Source organism: Benincasa hispida, chromosome 10 (assembly GCF_009727055.1).
Source record: "Benincasa hispida cultivar B227 chromosome 10, ASM972705v1, whole genome shotgun sequence".
NCBI lineage: Eukaryota > Viridiplantae > Streptophyta > Magnoliopsida > Cucurbitales > Cucurbitaceae > Benincasa > Benincasa hispida.
In genome coordinates, this window is record NC_052358.1 from 4,971,272 (window position 1) to 4,990,345 (window position 19,074).

At 36.7% G+C, this 19,074-nt stretch overlaps 1 protein-coding gene across 1 annotated transcript; it reads left to right on the forward strand.

Moving 5' to 3' along the window:
• Positions 1-1,877: 1,877 nt before the first annotated feature.
• On the forward strand, positions 1,878-4,190 carry LOC120089321 (putative pectinesterase 63). The gene is made up of 4 exons (XM_039046756.1): positions 1,878-2,408; positions 3,076-3,282; positions 3,405-3,649; positions 4,025-4,190. The coding sequence occupies exons 1-4, from the start codon at positions 1,920-1,922 to the stop codon at positions 4,188-4,190; spliced, it is 1,107 nt and encodes a 368-aa protein (XP_038902684.1). The 5' UTR covers positions 1,878-1,919.
• Positions 4,191-19,074: the final 14,884 nt, after the last annotated feature.

Below are 19,074 nucleotides of genomic sequence, written 5' to 3' on the forward strand. Positions count from 1 at the left end.
GTTGTTGGTGTAGTCACTAAATACTTTATCTAGCTTGTATAATTTAGACACAACTTTATTCTAGGAAATTATTGAATATTTTATTTTGTAATGTTAATAGATTATGAATGGAATTTATTAGTATTTATTATGTTATGAAGTATATTATATGTGTATATTTTAACTAAAATTGAGTACTTGAGCTAAATTTTTTTAAAATATAATTAATTAAAAATTATTTTATTTAAAAAAAAGTTACCTCTTTTATAGCCATGAGTTAAAGCTATGAAAAGATTCATATAGCAAAAACGAAATGCTATTAAAAGATTATTATAATAATTATAATAATTAGAAATGATTAAATAACATTAGTATAGCATACAATTACAACTATAAATATTATATTATAGCCTTGGAAAAAGGCTATTATATGTTAAACATAGCACATTATTTTAGCTATACAAACATATTATAACTTTAATAAAAAAAAACGCTATCAAATGTTTTTATAGCATCATATATAAGCTGTATCTTCATACTTTATAATATCATTCATTATAGCTTTAGAAAAATGTTATAAAAAGTCCCAAACTTTTAATAACATGGGTTATCAGGACTTTCGAAAAAAATTTATAAAAAGTCTTTTATAGCTTTTTTCGTTAACTATTGTATATGTTATTTCTTGTAGTGTTAGCTTTCAGTAGTTGATGCAAGCGTCATCAATAATCGAAAGAGATTGTCTCTGAGAATGTATATTTCCAATACTATATTTTCATCTAATTGTCAATTAATTAACTAAAATCATCTTTTTCAAATTATAAGAAAAAAAAACGTTATCATTTGAATGTAGCTAAATTAATTAAGGCATTGTACATTGAGAACAATGTAAATTGTTTGTTTCTTCCTCTCTAAATTGTAAAAAAATTAAAAAAAAATTAAAAAATTAAAAAATTGAAAAACTATCTAACAAATTTCATATCAATTAAAAAACAAAATCTAAGTTAAAGACAAATGTAAGGAAAAAAAAGGTTAAAAAATATTTTTGACCTTGAACTTTCATGAAAGTAATAATTTAGTTTTAAACTTTGGTCTATGACGTAGTCCCTATTCTTTCAATTTTGTAACAAATCAGCCATTAAACTAGTATGTAACAATTTAGTCATTATATTTTCGACATTGTAACAATTTAATGCCTAACGTTAAAAAAAATTATCAAAATTAGATGTCAATTTTAATACTTTATGATGTAAAATTTGTATTTTGTAAAAATATTACGTCTCTAATTAATTTAACGGTTTATTTATGTATAAAATCTCATTAAACTTTAACATTAATTTCTATAATAGAGACTAAATTGTTATAAATTTTAAAGTTCAAGGATTAGATTGTTATATAGTAAAATTCAGGAAATAAATTATTACAAAATTGTAAGTATAAGAACTAAATCGTTACAAACAAAAATTCATAGATTGTATTATTATTTATATAATAGTTTAGGATTAAAAGTGATTTTTTTTTAAAAAAAAACAATTAAAAAACAATAATAATAATGACAGAAAACGTTTAACAAAATAACAAAAAATACAGAACAAAATGAACAAAAAACTTCCGCCATTGAGATCCAAATCAAATTATAATTTTGTTAAAAAATAATTGGAGCCTTTTATTTCGAACAAAAGACAAAACGTTGTTTTGAAATTAGGTTTTTCTTTTGAGGAAATAGTCAGTCCACGAAACACACACAACGTAAACCACTCCAAATTTTACGTATGTTCTTATGGTTCACTGTTATCCCTTTTCCTCTATATAATCCCACCTTCTCCATGAAATTAAACACACTCAATCCTTTTCAAACAACCCAAAAAAAGAAAAAGCAAAAAAAAAAAAAAAAAAAGAACCAAAAGAAAAAACCCAAAAAAGAAAAAAAAAATCCCAAAAAAATGAAATATTGCATTGATGCCCTCGGGCTTACAAGACTGGTAATTTTTCTAGCAGCTTTTGCAGCCATCTTCGCCGTATCGCCGCCGGTTCCGGCCGAAAAGTCGCAATTAGAGGGCTGGTTTTCGGAAAATGTGAAGCCGTTTGCCGATTGTAAGGCGGAACTTGATCCGGCGCTTGTGGCTGCAGAAGAAAACGCCACCGTGGTTAAAGTAAGGGCCGACGGAAGTGGAGATTTCAAGACTGTCACCGAAGCCATTAACAGCGTGCCAGCTGGCAACACCAGACGTGTAGTGATTTGGATTGGAGAAGGAGTTTATAAAGAGAAGCTTAAGATTGATAGAAATAAGCCTTTTGTTACTCTTTATGGGTCTCCTAATAATATGCCTAATTTGACATTTGATGGTGATGCTGCCAAATACGGCACCGTTTATAGTGCTACCTTGATTGTTGAGTCTGATTATTTCGTTGCGGCCAATCTCGTCATCGAGGTATAATTTGTCCATTAAATATGTCTTTTTTAGAGTTCAAATTGCAAATATATTAGGCACATAATTAATTTTTTTTTTAATTTTAATATTTTAGATTTTGCAGTTATTTGACTTTTTGTCGAAAATATTTATTTTATTTTTTATTTTTTTGTTTTTTGATTTCTTAAAAATAAGCTATTAAGCTATTTAATTCTAATATTCTTGTAGAAATAATGTCTATAGCTTAATTTTAGAAAACAAAAACAAAAAATTACCCAATGAGATCTAAGTTTTCAAAATTTAGCTTGATGTTTGAAAACATTGATATAAAATAAGTAAAGTAAGTAACAAAAGTAAAAAATTTAGAAGTGAACGAAATAATTATAATCTTAATTTTTAAAAACTAAAAACTAAAATTCAACCGAACATAATTGATCATAGGAAATTTCATTAATATATTAAACATTTCAAATTTGATGATCTATTAAATATTAAAAAAAAAAAAAAAAAAAAAAATTCAAAGACAAAAGATACAAACATAAACATTGAATCAATGTCTAAACTTGTAATTTAACTATATTACCTTGTTTGTGGAGTAGTAAACTGCATCATTTGCATCTTTTTTTTTTTTTTTTTATTAATGATGAGAATTATTATTTTTGATATATTTATTGAAAAATATTGACAGAATTCATCCCCAAGGCCAGATGGGATAAGAAAAGGAGCACAAGCATTAGCAGCTAGACTGATGGGCACAAAAGCCGCAATTTACAATTGCAAATTCATTGGATTTCAAGACACCCTTTGCGATGACGAAGGTTTACATCTCTACAAAGATTGCTTCATTCAGGGCACCGTCGACTTCATTTTTGGAAAGGGAACTTCCCTTTATTTGGTATATCTCCAAAATGCTCCTCAAACAAAACAATATACTATAATATAACATAATGTTTTTCTATATATATAAATATTTAATTGATAGAAGAGTAATAATAATGTAATTTGGAATAATTGTAGAACTCTCGGTTAGATGTGGTGGGAGACGGAGGATTGGCAGTGATCACAGCCCATTCAAGAGAAGAAGAATCAGACAGCAGTGGATATTCGTTTGCGCATTGTAGCATTACAGGAACTGGCGGCAAAAACACTTATTTGGGAAGAGCTTGGATGCCTAGATCTAGAGTTGTCTTTGCCTATACAACAATGGCTGATATCATTCATGCTGAGGGCTGGAACGACATGAACCATTCCGGTTACGACGCGTAATTGCCAAATTCTCTCTCTTTATTTTTTTCAATGCTTTGGTGTATCCCATGTTACACTCTAATTTGTCTCTTTAAAAGATTATCACACTTTGGTATTCATTATTGCTCATTGCAGGATTAAAATTAAAAAGGTTAGATTGCAAATTGGTCGCTTGAAGAAAGTTCAAGCTAGAATTTAGTTATTGTGGTTTACTATAAAGACTAAATTCTAAATTTTAAAACCTTAAGCACTAAATTTAAACTTTTTCCAAATTATATGAACTATATTTGTAATTAAACCAATTAAAAAGTATATTACAAAGTTGAAAATAACTTGAGGTGTTTTAAGATGTGACAGTTGGATTGAATAATTTTTTTTTTTTTTTTTTACAGTACGGTTTTGTTTGGAGAATACAAGTGTTCAGGGCCGGGAGCAGAGCTGAGCGGACGGGTAAAATACAGCAAGCAATTGAGTGACGTAGAAGTGAAGCCGTTCATTAGTCTTGGTTACTTGCAGAGCGAGAAGTGGTTGCTTCCTCCTCCCAATCCTCAAGTTTAGAGGTCTTAGTAACGACGATTGTAAGAAGTGGCAGTTTCATATATACCAAATGCCAATGGCACTCGATAATCAATTGTGCTGATTAATTATTAGCTGGTTTTTTTATTCTTATTTATAGAGATTAATGTTAACTTTTTCTAGTTGGCCGCGATCAAATTATATATGAGGTTGTGGATTGTAATTCAATACCATTTTTCTTTGAATAATATGTCGATTATTTCACTTGTTCGAAGTTGGAGGCCGTTTTTAAATTTGTTTAGGTATTGAGGTGGCATGTGCAAGAAATTAATAAAACAATTCTAAATTTGGAAAAAAAAAGTTAATAAAAAAAAAAATACTTAGATCGTCGTGATTATCCTCTATCCCACTAAATTGTCCAATCATAACTAGTCAGATTTTGTTTTGTTTTTTTTTTCTTTTTTAGAATATTTTAATTTTTTTATGTGATTGATGAAAAAACATGTACAAAAATAAGTGGTATTACCCATAAAAAATATAGTTAATTACACTCTTGCTCTACGAGATCTCACTCACCATTTGTTCCATCCCGAAGGAAAAAGAGGGTCTTCAAGATCCCTTCCACGCCCTCTCTGTGAGGTTTCCAATAGCTTTGTGGCGAGGTTACCAGTAGTCTTGTTCTTCCATCGTAGCATTCATCAAGGTGTTAGCGGATTTTCTAGACTAGTAAAAGAAGATCACTGAAGATGGACCTGGGTTTTCTGTCTGAAGTACTAAGAAGTCACCTCAAAGAAAATGAAAAAGATATCATGGTTAACCTTGAACCTTCTACTGAAAAAACTATCAATGGTCACCTTGACCATTGTTTGGTAGGAAAACTTTTATCTTCAAGATTGATTCCACCAAATGCTATTAGGAATGCATTCAATTCAGCCTGGAGAAAATCAAACAGAACTTTGAAATTGAAATCTTGGCAAGAAGACCTTCCTGTTCAAATTCTACAATAATTCTGATAGAGAATGGGCATGGAAATCAGGTCCTTGGCTTCTGGATAAACATTTATTGGCCCTAGAAAAACCAAAACCAGAATTTATTTAATCTGAGTATGAATTCAAGAAGGCTCCTTTTTGGATCAGAATTTTGAACTTACCTTTGGGATTTCAGAACAAAGTAAAGGATACCAAAATTAGGGACACAATGGAGAAAACAATTGAAGTTGACTGTGACTAATAAGGAGCCTGTTGAGGAGAAAATCTAAGGATTAAAGTTCTGGTCGATATTTTAAAACCTCTTGGTCGAGGCATGATGATTCAATCATCCAAATTTCTAAATGGTCGCCGGAAATCTATCAGATATGAACACCTACCAGATCTTTGCTTTCGAATTTGGCATCATCGGACACACTGCAAAAGAATGCACCGAGACACCTTTTATGGATAACCAAGGAGGTCAGAACATGTTTCAGTACAGTCCTTGGTTGAAGTTGAAGGATCCCAATGAAGTATACTTGAGTAGAAGCGATCCATCGTCCCAAACCTATTTTTTCATAATTGATAATTTTACAGAAGAACAAGAAATATATGCATTTAACACACACACACACACAAAATAAAAAATAAAAAATAAAAAAAATAAAAATACAGCATTCATAAGAAGAAAATTATAGAAGAAATAAATTGGGTTTAATTAGTGTTTTAGAAAACCCTTACTTATCCTTCTCCTCTCTGCAAATCACGAATGAAATCCAAATGGACCAAATGGACACTAACGGGAACCTCATATTCTCTGGTGAAAATACAGAATGTGTGGGCTCTGGTGATTTTGAATTGAGAGGGAGGACGAAAAACTGAAAGGAAGTGATGAAGGAGGATTAGAAAAACTTTTTTTCACAGATTTGTTTATACTATCTCATCACTGTCTTGTAGAAGGAGAAGAAAAATAAAAAAATTTAAAAAAAACACTCCCCGTCAACCATCCACATAATACATGGTTTTTTATTATTATAATTATAGTATCAAATACAATATAGCCTATAGTTTCAATTTTCTCTTACCAGTGATATTTAATATAAATCAAATTTACATTAACTTAATTATATTAATCCAATTCATATAATTAATATTTGAATCATATTCAAACATTTATTTCCTCTCATAAATACTTTAAAATATAATGTATAAAATATATTATAGTAAATATATCATATATAATTAATTTCCTCAATTAATTTAAACAATTCAAATTAATCCAAAAACTGATTCTCATTAAATCTCATTGAGCTATCAATGACACCTCATGGACTTGTAGCTTGTAGCTTCAACAGTACATGAATAATTAATTAAACTCTTTAATTAAATTATTCACTATTTGTTAACTATCGAGTACTCCACTAAAGACCGACAGGTACACTCTTCACACTACAAATATATTTCTGTGTCCATTAGATATAACTAATCAATAGTACGATGTCCTTTCACAATTGTTCATAAGTACAATTGGGCCAAATTATCGTTTTGCCTTTGTAGTTACATCGAACTCTTTAAGTACCACTGATCCCTCTAGTGAACAATAAATCATAGTCCAACTATGATTAAACCCCTCTTGGGGCATGAGAGAGTGTGGCGCCACATTGTTCAAGCCATAGAATCAGCCCTTAAAGAAGTAATTTATCTACTTGCCTCGACATTGGGCAATGATGAATTTCTTCTTGTGTAGTTGTAGTCTTAATTCTCTAATCAGACGAATCCCTAAAATGGGTGGCTTGTTAAATCAACGATCGAGCCACTCTCACCAATACAAAGCAAAGGAGATTAAGAGACAGCCAACAACAACCACAATCCGATAAAGAAGAGATGGCAGAGCAGCCTGGAGATGGAGCACCAAATGATAATAATGTCATGGCGAATCCGATTCTGTTGGCAAACGATCGCAATAGGCCCATTAGGGACTATGCATCGCCAAACCTCTATGATTTCTCTCCGGGAATCATGAGGCCTGCCCTCGATAGAAGAAGATTCGAGATGAAACTGGTGATTCTACAGATGATCTAGACTGTAGGTCAATTCGGAAGAAGGCGTGGCGAGGATCCGCATGCCCACTGATAACTTGTAGAAATACAAGTTATTTATACTGTTTTATTTAGATATTGCGGCCAAAATAAAAGAAAGTTGCGTCAATTATATAGAAATTAGCTAATAAATGCAAGAATTATAAATTTTCGTCAATACACCCACTGACACCATTGCGATGGTAGAAAAGAATATTTCAAGTCTGTTTTGCAGGAAATCAAGTCACCGTATGCATTCATGGCTCAAGATAAACTGAACAACGCATCTATGTCGCATTGCGCCCATCATTCAGGAATGAAAAGACAATCAACGCAATGACGGCACATGCGACAATCGATCAAGAGCTAAGCGATTAACGCAATCTCAACCGCATGAGGTAATAAAAAAAAACACCGCATGTGGGCAAACGATCGAAGATGTAAAGAGCAACGCAATTGCAGAGGATTCTGATGTGTGTACAGCTGACCGTTGTGCATTTTTGAAGGGATTGATTGCATAATAGAAGGAATATTCACTCCACCATTTCTAGAATTGCCTGAACAATACAATGGGGTCCACAAGTCAGAGAGTCAAAGCTGAGCCTATAAATAGCTTCGGCCATTCAACTGAGAAGATATACTTGATACAGGCATATTTTGATATTTGTATATTGAGAGAGAGACTGGTCTGAAGAGCCTGATCGGAGAAGATCCGAGAAGATTTAAGAGACAAGGTCGAGAGGTGAGTCTCAGGGAAAATCCTTTCAATCCTCGCCGTTGAAGCTCTGTACCAAGGTCACTTCTACCGAACGAGCAAGCCTGAGAGGGAAGCTCTTCTCTTCATCCATTCCATATACCGGCAAGCAAATTCCACCGTCCAGATCTGTGTCAAGAAGTTGACACTCTTTTGTATTTGTTTCTATCTCTCTATCATCAATTGTATTCATCTTCTTAGTCTATCATTCACACCATTATCAGACGCTAAATCTTAGTATTAAATGTCATGATCATTTCCATCTCCATCTTTCTGTCTATTTCCATTCATCCGTAAATCACTTTCTCCATGATGTTTTCTTAATCCCCTGGTAATTAGTAAGAATGAAGCAAGGAAAGTAATCTGTGCTAAGGAAATAAATATGTTTAGCTAAAGCATGCTAGACGACATCTTCACCTGTGAGAGCAGAAGTGAAGATGCCATTCCTCCTGTCGAGAGAAGGTTAGAAGCATGCGTTAACTAAAGCGAGAAGTACTTCCAGAGAGGGAAGCAACCTTGCGTTCATTACATTCATCCCTGTTTTACCACAAAGATGTGGGAACACGGCCGATCACCAAGAGGTGTACGCCAAGGGAAAGTGAAACCGTAGTTATGTCTTCAATGCAATTCACAACTTGCGATGTTTATATTAGTTATACCTGTCTCTTATACACATCTAGATGTGTATAAGAGACAGGATGGAAGCAACCTTGCGTTCATTACATTCATCCCTGTTTTACCACAAAGATGTGGGAACACGGCCGATCACCAAGAGGTGTACGCCAAGGGAAAGTGAAACCGTAGTTATGTCTTTAACGCAATTAATAACTTGCGATGTTTATACTAGTTATTTTTTTCTATTTCTATTCTATACATAAAGACTTGCCACCGCATACCACGATCCTTTTTATAATCTTCACAGTCAGTTTCAAACTTAGTATCATATATCAGTATCCTGTATCTTGTATCATAATAGCTTAGGTTTATTTTTGTCGCACTTTATTTTATTAACGCAACTTTAGTTTATCCGTACAACTTTACTTTAACGCAATTTAATTTCCTGTATACACACACACTTTATTAATTGTAAAAACACCGGTCGCATATATCACAAATGTAACACATTAACGACAACAATCCCTGTGTCGACCTCAGATTACTCTGAGAAACTTGTGTTGGAATTATACTTGGTTTCAACGCAAGGAAACTTGTTACAACGTATAGCATACTACAAGCATTTCATTAATAACGCATGCTTCTAGAAGTAGTATCGTATAAAATGTGCATGAGCAGCAACACAGCATAAGATTACATTTTGCGTTACAAGTTTATGGCAACATGAGCTTGTAGCACATCATTATGCATGCACATTACATTCACCAAGTTCAAGTCATCAAGTTTATGGCGCCGTTGCCGGGGATTGATAACAGTTATGGTTGAGTATGTTTGTGATATTTTGCAGGACAGATCTCTTTGTACTGGCTATTTATCACAGAGAGCAGTCTGACAGTTTATGAGTACTGGGACTGACCCAGAATTTGAGGCTGACCTAGAGATCAAACGTACATTTAACACAAGGGCACGCCAGAATCGAGTAAGGCGAAAGAAAGCCAACATGGCAGATAATAACAATGATAATGTGGCACCTGAAGTGAATTAGAGGGTGGGACGACCAGCGCAAGATCCTGTTTTTCTTGTAGCTGACCACAACATTCCGATGAGGAACTACGCGGCACCCAATCTGTATGATTTTTCGCCCGGAATTTCAAGGCCGATAGTTGAGGAGAACGTAAGATTCGAGATTAAACCGATCATGCTCCAAATGATTCAGAATGCGGGGTAGTTTGGTGGTCTGCAAGGTGAGGATGCCCATCTGACCAGTTTCGTCGAGATGTGTGGTAACTTCTCTATACCTGGCGTTACCCCAGAAGGTATCAGATTATATCTCTTCCTTTACACCAGGATGAGCCCAAGAGGTGGGCTCATTCACTGGAGCTAAATGAGATTACTTCATGGGATCAGTTGGTTGAACGATTTATGAAGAATTTCTTCCCACCGGCTGTCAATGCAAGGCGACGGAAGGATGTGTTGAGTTCTGAACAGATGGATAATGAGACCCTTAGCACTGGCTGGGTGCAATTCAGAAGACTGATGAAGAATTGTCCGCATATTGGGATACCCGATTGCGTTGTGATAGAGACCTTTTATAATGGCCTAAACAGATTAACGCATGCTGTTGCTGATGCCTCCGCGTTAGGAGGTTTCATGGATAAAACATACACTGAGGCCAAGGTCATCCTTGACTGCATCTTGCGGAATATGGATGACTGGGTTGACGACGGGTACAGAGGAAGAGGCTCCGAAAGAAGAAGAAACGATACTGCCATTGTTCCTGTGGAGACAATGACAACTTTGGCCACCCAAATGGCGACGGTAACCTCTATCCTCCAGTCGATGGCGCTTAATCAAGGTGCCCTCTCCCAAGGATCAGCGCAACCTAATGCGCCGATACAAGTGGCCGCAATCAGTTGCGTCAATTATGGAGGAGGCTATGCAGCGGAAATGTGCCCATCGAACATGTAGCAAGTATGCGCTATCCAGAACAATCCCTACTGCAACACGTATAATCCTGGTTAGAGGAGTCACCCTAACTTCGGTTGGGGAGGGAATCAAAACCAAGTTGGGCCAAATAACCATCAGAATGGCAATTCAGGGAATCGAGGAAACCCTCCACCTTTTCACCACAATCAGAATCAGGGTCAACAAAGACAATCGCACAACCAACCATCCTCTTCAAATACCTCTAGTAATTCATTGGAGTCCCTGCTCAAGCAATACATAGATAAAAACAATGCGGTGATGCAGGCGCAGGCGTCTTCAATTAGAAATTTGGATATTCAAGTGGGGCAGCTAGCATCCGAGCTTTGAAATAGAACACATGGAACGTTGCCAAGCAATTCTGAAGCCCCTGGATCTCATGGGAAGGACCAATGTCCCTGAAGACATTGGGTAGGCAAGCTGGACCGCCTGCAGAGGTGTGGATTGCGTTCATCAAAGAAAACTATCTTCCGGTCAATATCTCAATCCTATGTTTACTTGCTTTTTGAATTTATTGCTTTATGAACTTTATTATTTATCGCTTCATTTACTTTGTTTTTATGAATTTATGAATTTATGCTTCATTTAATTCTCTTGCGTTTATTTCTATGTTCTCTTTATTCCTTACTTTTCCATCATAAATGTGTTATTCTTAAATATTGGTGAATGATTGATTAATAAGAAGAAAATTATTACTACAAAGTCGGTGCGACTTACGTTGATGAATTAAAAAAAATTAATAAAAAAATAAAAAAATAAAAATAAAAATTGGTATGTAACGTGATGATGGTGCATTTCATGATAACAGATATACTTTGCGTTCATTACACCCAAATGCATTGCGTTGAGGGGTGTGTTGTGCCCGAATGTCTTCTTTGCCCATCCTTAGCGAAAATGCACTATGTTAAGGTAGCGTTGCGCTAGTAGAAATACTGTGCACCCATCCTTCAGAAATTTGTTGAGTTAAGGGATGTGTTGCGGGAGTACATACGTTGTTGCCCGTCCTCAGCAAAAATGTATTTGTGTTAATGGAAGCACGGTGTTAATTTTTAATCGTGCGCCCGTCTGAATCAAATCCAAAAGATAACTGCAATTCATTATTTTTCTATGCTTATCTAAATTCTTTGATTCTTTATATAGGCAAAAATTTCTGTATTGCGATATTTATAATTACTTGTATACTTAGTTAATTTTCAATACCACTAAGTAGCAATTCTCTCTATATGCCTGTGCCTCTTCTTTATCATCATTTGTCAAATTTGCGATATTCTTGATCTTTTATTTTGCGTTATTCATTGCGTTGCCATGATGTATAATATGCACACATTGAGTAACATTTCCTACACTTTGTATTTTCTGACTAATACTTAGTTAATTTGTAGCTATAGCAATGCTTTATCTTTTATCCTTCAAAATTCTACTCAAACCTTCTTTTTGAAATTTTGTCTAAGTGTTTGTCTAGTCTGTCCAAACAACGCAATGAGGACCTTGCGCATATCTAAATTTGGAGGTGGGGAAGGTCTTTGTAGATGAAATCAAGTGATGCGGTCATTAAGAAAAATGCACTCATCATCTCCCAAAAAAAAAAAAAAAAATCCATATAAACTCCAATGTCAGCACAAGGGAAACCTCAAAAACAATCCCAACCTGATAAGAGTTAAGTTGTGAAAGAAGCCAGCTCGTAGTTGGATCTTCTCATGACACCCGTGGGAGCAAGCCAAAACGAAGGTGGGTTTCCAAGAACAACGTAATATGAAAAGAGAAAAACATACAAAAGAGAAAAATAAAAGAAACAAGAGACAACTCCTCTGAAATTTATGAGTTAAAGTTATGATTAGCACACAACCGTAGTTGGATGTTCGCATGACACCCGTGGGAACAAGTCAAAACGAAGGGTGTAACCATGATCAACAGTCTCTAATAAATTACGCAAAGATTGACCATTGCATCCAGACGCATCAAGTTGTTTTGACAAGAAGAGGTAAACATTCTTTTTAAAAACTAGAAAGGCATTTTTTAGTAGAAATTTGTAGTATAGAAGAAAAAAGTAGGGCTTTGTTATGAATTTTCAAGGATAGAAAAAAATTGCGATGTTAAGTAATGTTGCCTAGGTGGAGCATTCGGAGCAACCAATCGACGCAAAATTTAGGATGAGAATTTAGCAATATTGCCTTAGTAGAAGATATGCTTGAGGACAAGCATATATCTAAATTTGAGGGTGTGATAACTTGTAGAAATACAAGTTATTTATACTATTTTATTTAGATATTGTGGCCAAAATAAAGAAAAGTTGCGTCAATTGTATAGAAATTAGCTAAGAAATGCAAGAATTATAAATTTTTGTCAATACACCCACTGACACCATTGTGATGGTAGAAAAGAATATTTCAAGTCTGTTTTGCAGGAAATCAAGTCACCGTATGCGTTCATGGCTCAAGATAAACTGAACAACGCATCTACGTCACATTGCGCCCATCATTCCGGAATGAATAGACGATCAACGCAATGACGGCGCATGCGACAATCGATCAAGAGCTAAGCAATTAATGCACAACAGCATGCGGTAATAAAAAACAACACCGCATGCAGGCAAACGATCGAAGATGTAAAGAGCAACGCAATTGCGGACGATTCTGACGAGTGTACAGCTGACCGTTGTGCATTTCTGAAGGGATTGATTGTGTAACAAAAGGAATATTCACTCCACCATTTCTGGAACTGCCTTAACAATACAGTGGGGTCCACAAGTCAGAGAGTCAAAGCTGAGCCTATAAATAGCTCCGGCCATTCCACTGAGAAGATATAGTTGATATGGGCATATTTTGATATTTGTATATTGAGAGAGAGAGTGGTCTGAAGAGCCTAATCGGAGAAGATCCGGGAAGATTTAAGAGACAAGGTCGAGAGGTGAGTCTCAGGGCAAATCCTGTCTCTTATACACATCTAGATGTGTATAAGAGACAGGCTCTATACCAAGGTCACTTCTACCGGACGAGTAAGCTTGAGAGGGAAGCTCTTCTTTTCATCCATTCCATATGCTGGCAAGCAAAATCCACCGTCTAGATCTGTGTCAAGACGTTGGCACTCTTCTGTATTTGTTTCTATCTCTCTATCATCAATTGTATTCATCTTCTTAGTCCATCATTCACACCATTATCAGACGCTAAATCTTAGTATTAAATGTCATGATCATTTCCATATCCATCTTTCTATCTATTTTCGTTCATCCGTAAATCGCTTTCTCCATGATGTTTTCTTAATCCACTGGTAATTAGTAAGAATGAAGCAAGGAATGTAATCTGTGCTAAGGAAATAAATATGTTTAGCTAAAGCATGCTAGACGGCATCTTCACCTGTGAGAGCAGACGTGAAGATGCCATTCCTCCTGTCGAGAGAAGATTGGAAGAATGCGTTAACTAAAGCGAGAAGTACTTCCAGAGATGGAAGCAACCTTGCATTCATTACGTTCATCCCCGTTTCACCACAAAGATGTGGGAACACGGCCGATCACCGAGAGGTGTACGCCAAGGGAAAACGGAACCGTAGTTATGTCTTTAACGCAATTAATAACTTGCGATGTTTATACTAGTTATTTTTTTCTATTTTTGTTCTATACATAAAGACTTGCTACCGTATACCACGATCCTTTGTATAATCTTCAAAGTCAGTTTCAATCCCAGTATCATGTATCAGTATCCTATATCTTGTATCATAATAGCTTAGGTTTATTTTTGTCGCACATTATTTTATTAACGCAACTTTAGTTTATTCGTACAACTTTACTTTACCGCAATTTAATTTCTTGTATACACACACTCTTTATTAATTGTAAAAACACCGGTCACATATATCACAAATGTAACACATTAACGACAACAATCCCTGTGTTCAACCTCGGATTACTCTAAGAAACTTGCGTTGGAATTATACTTGGTTTCAACGCAAGGAAACTTGTGACAATGCATAGCATACTACAAGCATTTCATTAATAACGCATACTTCTAGAAGTAGTATCGTATAAAATGTGCATGAGCAGCAACACAAGCAACACAAGTCAAACTTGTAGCACATCATTATGCATGCACATTACATTCACCATTCAAGTCATCACCCACCTTTGAAGTTTTATTGAAATCTGCAATACTTTTGTGTTCCCGAACATTTCTACTGAAGAAGTTCGACTAACGTTGTTCCTATTTTCTCTCAGTGATTAAGCTAGGAAATGGGCTTATTCGCTCGAACCATGAGAGATTACTTCTTGGGAGTAGGTAGTGGAGAAATTCATGAAAAAGTATTTTTCACCTACCGAAAATGCAAAACAAAGAAAGCTTATTACTAATTTTGAACAAGATATGGACGAGTCGATCAGCGATGCTTGGGCGAGGTTTAAAAGGTTGGTTCGAGATTGTTCGCATAATAGGCTACTAGGCTGTCTTCAAATGGAAATTTTCTATCACAGTTTGAATCCTGCTTCCCAGATCGCTGCCAATGCGGCAGCTGCTGGTGGTCTGCTTGACAAAACTTACGAGGAGGCGAAGAATATTCTGGACCGCATCTCCAAGAACCATGAAGACTAGAGGGAGAGTGACCAGAGATTGAGACTCAAAGGTTCCGATGCAAATAACGGTGCCATTGTTTTGTTACAAAACCAAATGACCGCAATGATGAATTTGATTCAAGTAATGGTGATCAGCAACCCAACACCGCAAGGTGGGCAAATTAACTCAATAAGTCAAAACACCGCAAGGTGTGCGACTTGTGGTGATGGGCATGCGATGGAAGATTTCCTGCAAAATCCACAGTGTGTATATTTTGTAAAGAATAATCCCTTTTCAAACATTTACAACCTCAGGTGGAGAAACCACCCTAATTTTGCTTAGAAGAATCAACAATAAAATTTTCAATCTGTGGCACAAAAATAAGGGCCACTAGGATTCTTCCAACGCAACAATGGGCAACAGAGCAACCAAGCAAGTAGCTCACAACAACCAACGCAATCTTCTTCTCTAGAGAGCCTATTGAAGCAACATATAGAGAAAAACAAGACAGTGCTTCAAAGTCAGGCTACGTCCATCCGCAACCTTGAATTGCAAATGGGCCAGATTGCGAATGAGCTAAAAAGCAGACCACAAGGGGCGTTGCCAAGTTCAACCGAGCTTGCATGCAACCCAGGGGGATCAGGTAAGGAGCAATATCAGGTTGTGACATTGCGCAGTGGAAAGACTATGGAGGGAGAAAAGAAGGATCAGAATAGAACAACTTCCATTGCCACTGAGCCCGAGATTGCGATAATGCAAGAAGAAGAAAGAGAGAATGAAGCAGTGGAACCTGAGGTTGCGTCGACCTCAAAGTCAAATGAAACAGGAACCGTGAAAGTCCAGTTACCACCTTTCCCTCAGAGGTTAAGAAAGAAGAAAATCAAAGAGGTACAATACCAACACTTCTTATATATGTTAAAGCAACTACATGTTAACATCCCTTTCAGTGAAGCGATTGAGGAAATGTCTGCCTATGCCAAGTTTCTGAAGGACATGGTAACTAAGAAGAGAGGCACTGGAAAATTTGCCACGGTGGCATTAACGCAAAGTTCTAAATCTTATTCCACCGAAGATGAGCGATCTTGGGAGCTTTATGATTCCTTGCTCTATAGGAGGACTCTATATTGGGCAAGCCTTGTATGACTTGGGGGCCAGCATAAATTTGATGCTGCTGTCAATCTTTTGACAATTAAATTTGGGGCAACTTGTGCCCATATCAGTGACTCTCCAATTGGCTGACAGATCTTTGGTTCATCCAGAAGGTAAGGTGAAGGATGTGCTGATCACGATTGATAAATTTATTTTGCCAGCTTCATCATCCTAGATTATGAGGACCTGAATTTGATTGAAGAAGAAAAGTCTGATGAAGAGTGTGAAAAAGAGGATGCCAACACATCTGTAGCTGCCTGCAACGCGATCGTAGCAAAATCAAACAAAAGAGAAGGAACGATCATAATGCAAGAAGAATAACCAAAAGAAGAAAGAAAAACAACGCAACCTTCCCTCGTGGAACCACCAACACTTGAACTGAAGACCCTACCAACACATTTGAAGTACGAAATTCTGGGGTAGAATGAGAAGCTGTCAGTGATAATTTCCTCTGCGCTCAACGCAGATCAAAAGAATGTGTTGATGAGCATTCTCACAAAACATGAGCGAGCAATTGACTGGACGCTCGTTGACATCAGAGGAATTAGCCCCGCGTACTGCATGCACAACATTCGTCTTGAGGGCAACCACAAAGTAACTATTGAAAATCAACGCAGATTTAACCCTGCGATGAAGGAGATTGTCAAAAAGAAGATTATCAAGTGGCTGCATGCGGGCATTATCTATCCCATTGCAGATAGCACGTGGGTCAGCCCCATGCAATGTGTGCCGAAGAAGGGAGGAATGACGGTAGTCCCAAATGAGAACAATGAATTAAAACCACAAAGGACCATCACTAGATGGCGCATCTGCATGGACTACCGTAAATTGAATGTGGCCATAAAGAAAGATCACTTCCCTTTGCCATTCATCGATCAAATGCTGGACAGATTAGCAGCGATTTTTATTGCTTCTTGGATGGATATGCCGGGTATAATCAAATCATGATAGCTCTTGAAGACCAAGACAAGACCACATTCACCTACCCCTATGGGACATTTGCTTTTCGTAGCATGCCGTTTGGCCTCTACAATGCGCCGAGCACGTTCTAGAGGTGCATGATGGCGATCTTTTCAGACTTTCTCGAAGACTCAGTGGAAATATTTATGGATGACTTCNCACGTTCTAGAGGTGCATGATGGCGATCTTTTCAGACTTTCTCGAAGACTCAGTGGAAATATTTATGGATGACTTCTCCGTTTATGGGAACACTTATGAAGTCTGCCTGGCCAATTTGGAGAAAATTTTGAAAAGATGTGAAGAGACAAACTCGGTGCTCAACGGGGAAAAATGTCACTTCGTGGTGAAAAAGGGTATAGTGTTAGGACACAAGGTCTCCCGAGAAGGGTTGAAGGTGGACAAAGCAAAGATCGACACAATTGAAAAGCTTCCACCTCCAACCAGCGTGAAGGCTGTGCGAAGCTTCTTGTGGCACGCTGGATTTTACAGACGATTCGTCAAGGACTTTTCTAAAATAGCACGACTACTAAGTGCGTTATTAGAGGCGGACAGAAGGTTTGAATTTGACAACAATTGCCTCAACGCATTCCATGTTTTAAAAGATGCACTGATTACTGCGCCCATCATGATTGCGCCAGATTGGACACTGCCGTTCGAAATCATGTGAGATGCAAGCGGGTATGCGATGGGAGTCGCATTAGCACAAAAGAAGAAAACTATTTTGCATCCCATCGCATATGCGAGTAAAACTCTAAACCCTGCTCAAATCAATTATACCACCACTGAAAAAGAACTCCTGGCTGTGATTTTTGCATTGGAAAAATTCTGGGCATATCTATTGGGAACCAAGGTACTCATTCACACTGATCACTCAACAATCAAATATTTGATGACAAAGAAGGACGCAAAGTCGAGGTTAATCAGATGGGTTCTTCTCCTTCAAGAATTTGATATCGAGATAATTGATCGGAAGGGGACAGAGAATCAAGCTGTAGATCACTTGTCCAGACTGGAAAATTCCGAGGTTGACCGCAATGAATCTGAAGTGAGTGTTGTATTTTTGGATGAACAGCTGTTTCACATAGAAGAATTGCCCTGTTATGCAGACATCGTTAATTATTTGGTTTGTGAACAATTCCCTGAAGATTACACCTACCATCAATGGAAGAAGCTCAAGAATGAATGCATACACTATTATTGGGATGAGCCGAATTTGTACAAAAGAGGTGCAGACCATATCATTCGATTATGCGTACCAAATGCTGCTCAATAACGCATATTGTCACAGTGCCACGATTCGCCGTATGGAGGGCACTTTAGAGGGCAACGTACTGCAGCCAAAGTTTTGCAAAGTGAATTCTTTTGGCCTTCATTGTATAAGGATGTTGCCGACTATGCAATGAAATGTGATCGGTGTCAACGCACAGGCAACATTTCATGGAAGAATGCCAATGAATACTATCTTGGAGCTGGAACTATTTGACATATAGGGGATTGATTTCATGGGACCATTCCCTCCTTCAAACGGTAAGCATTATATTTTATTAGCCGTCGACTATGTCTCCAAGTGGGTAGAGGCAACTGCATGTGCCACAAGTGATGCGTCAATAGTCTCTAAGTTCCTGAAGAAAAATATTTTCACTCATTTTGGCACTCCCCGTGCCATCATAAGTGATGAAGGATCACACTTTGTCAATCATAATATCAAGGAGCTACTGCGCAAGTACAATATCCTCCACAAAGTGGCCATCGCATACCATCCGCAAACGAATGGCCAAGCTGAAGTGTCCAATCGAGAAATTAAATTGATACTTGAAACGGTAGTAAAGCCTTCACAAAAAGACTGGGCAACAAAGCTTGACAAGGCGTTGTGGGCATACC